Below are 2,500 nucleotides of genomic sequence, written 5' to 3'. Positions count from 1 at the left end.
CTTGGGTTACTTTGAAAAGTATTTGGTTGGCACGTGATTCATTTATTTCTGATTACTTAATGTCAGTCGTTATAATCCATCTTGTTTGTTTTCTCAATGTATGTTTGGCACGAACGGCAAATTCTGTGATTATTTCCCTTGTATATTTTCACGAATGGCAAATGTTAATATGATTAACAAATTGCTTTCTCGTTAGTATCGTTTGATGGCTGAAGTAACGAAAAAACAACAACAGAAAACCATAACTCATTCTTCTGCACTCACTCCAACAGCATCTACGCCAGGCGACAGGACTCCCTAGTAGCCGATCTGCTGACAGCCTCTGAAGCCCCTATTTATCAAGAGCTTCGGGAACGGCTGATCTTCTACGATCATTTCCCCGACCTCTTTTCCGTTCTGAAGGAGAGCAAAGGAATGTTCCTGGCCAGCACTAGCTACCTCGAATACCAGTTTATGTGTTGGGGTAGCCATGAGCTCTATATCCTCGAGGAGAAGATCTTTCCGACTTACAATGTCTGGGCTTTCCAGAGAGGGACGGTGTGGAGGTACCAGTTTGATAAGTACGTAGTTGTGTGTCTCTTGTTTCTGATGTTTTGTCGTCATAAAATTTTGAGATTTGCTTATATCTGCATACACTTTCAGAACTGGATGATATTCTCTAAATATTTTCATTTACGAAATGTGTATTCGGACATGTAGATACGTTTGTTTTGTTATAAAATCTCATGAATAGCATTAGACTTTAATAGAAAAAATGTAAATGGGAACTAATAACTTCACAATGCAAGATGTCAACTTGAAGTCTTTCGATTAAATTGGGCAGCCAATTTACTTCTGATGCAGATTATATCGAAATGAGCCAAATACATTTCATGCGCTGTGAAGTTATTCATTCCCATCCCCTTACATTTTTAAAATACGTTTGTCAAAGTGAAATCTGACGCCGCAGGTACTTGAAGATGATGGCGGCCACGGGACTTGTGGATAAGTGGCAGAGAGACTTCCTAAGAACCTTCCGCGTAGCCAACAAATATTTCAAAGAGGAAACCGACAAACACAAAATCATTCTCCGTCCCTTGAATCTCCAAGACCTTGAGGGCGCCTTCATCATCTTCGTCTTCGGCCATTTGTTTTCCCTTTTCATCCTCGCTCTGGAAAATCGTCACTCGTTGAAGCATTACCTGAAGAAAGCCAAAGAAAACGTGTTTTGGGCGCTGTGTAGGCTGAAGACAAACATCATCGTGAGCATCGAAAGGCGACGTCGCTTATGCAGGAAAAACAACAACAGGAAAAAGGGAAAACCTGTTAAGCCACGTAAGTTCTTTGAGGAAAAGCTACATGAAGACATCGAAGCTTTGAGGAAAGTCTTACAGATGCATCAACCAAAGGGTGGAATTGGAGTGACAAACACGAGGGACCAAGAAAGGGCTTTGCTTCTCAGTCGCCAGTCAACAAGTACGTCTTTGATTGTGCCGCAAGAGAGGAATGTTGAAGCAGAATTGGTACAGTGTTCAGATGTCGTGGAAACTGAGTGAATATAATGTGGTTTATGCATGAACGCACAGGCACGTATGTGTGTATATTTATGTATTCATATATGTATATATATACATATTCATATATATATAAATATATATATATATATGTGTGTGTGTGTGTGTGTGTGTGTGTGTGTGTGTGCATGTATGCACACACACACACACACACACACACACACACACAAGACCATACCACAAATATTTCGGTTATTCATCTGATAAGGAACTCTTCAAACCTGTAAGTGCAAGTTCAGACAACACTGTAGCTGTTTTCTAACCTATTTATATTTATATAGCACGCACACAATACATAAGATAACAAATAAATCGGTTGAGGGAATAATAGGTGCACATAATGCCAGAACTCTGCAGGCCAGAGATGTCTACTAGACATACTTAGGAGTGTGCAATGCATTAGTGCCTTTACAAAAAAATATTGCTAACGATATCTTGATATTTGGCATTTGTTTATCATTATCATTGTAGTAAAGATGTGTGTGCGAGTGTGTGTATGTATGTGTATATATATATATATATATATATAGAGAGAGAGAGAGAGAGAGAGAGAGAGAGAGAGAGAGAGATACACACACATACATACATACATATGTATATACGGATCTATATAACTATATCTATCTATATATATACATGTATATATACATATATATATATATATATATATATATATATATTTATAATGTATACATGAATATCCATATCAATCTATATATGCAACTCTGTCTATTTATATATATATGTATATCTGTATATATATATATATATATATTGTATACATTATATATATATATATATATATATATAATGTATACAGGCACTGTAAGTGCTGTAAAGTGTGGTGGGGGCCTGTCGACCTTCTTCCCTGTTAGTTCAGGCGTGAGGCAAGGCTGTGTTCTTTCACCAACACTTTTCAACACTTGCATGGATTGGATACTGGGTAG

At 37.6% G+C, this 2,500-nt stretch overlaps 1 protein-coding gene across 1 annotated transcript in view; it reads left to right on the top strand.

Moving 5' to 3' along the window:
* LOC125030771 overlaps positions 1-1,561 on the top strand; it is a 3,267-nt gene extending 1,706 nt beyond the window's left edge. The window contains exons 3-4 of the mRNA XM_047621042.1: positions 273-560; positions 950-1,561. Of these exons, the coding sequence (XP_047476998.1) occupies positions 273-560; positions 950-1,535 (874 nt within the window). The 3' untranslated portion in view covers positions 1,536-1,561. The remainder of the gene's footprint in view (positions 1-272; positions 561-949) is intronic.
* Positions 1,562-2,500: the final 939 nt, after the last annotated feature.

The sequence above is a fragment of the Penaeus chinensis genome, chromosome 11, assembly GCF_019202785.1.
Source record: "Penaeus chinensis breed Huanghai No. 1 chromosome 11, ASM1920278v2, whole genome shotgun sequence".
In the NCBI taxonomy this organism is placed as follows: Eukaryota; Metazoa; Arthropoda; class Malacostraca; order Decapoda; family Penaeidae; genus Penaeus; species Penaeus chinensis.
This window is presented reverse-complemented; position numbering and strand designations above follow the sequence as displayed.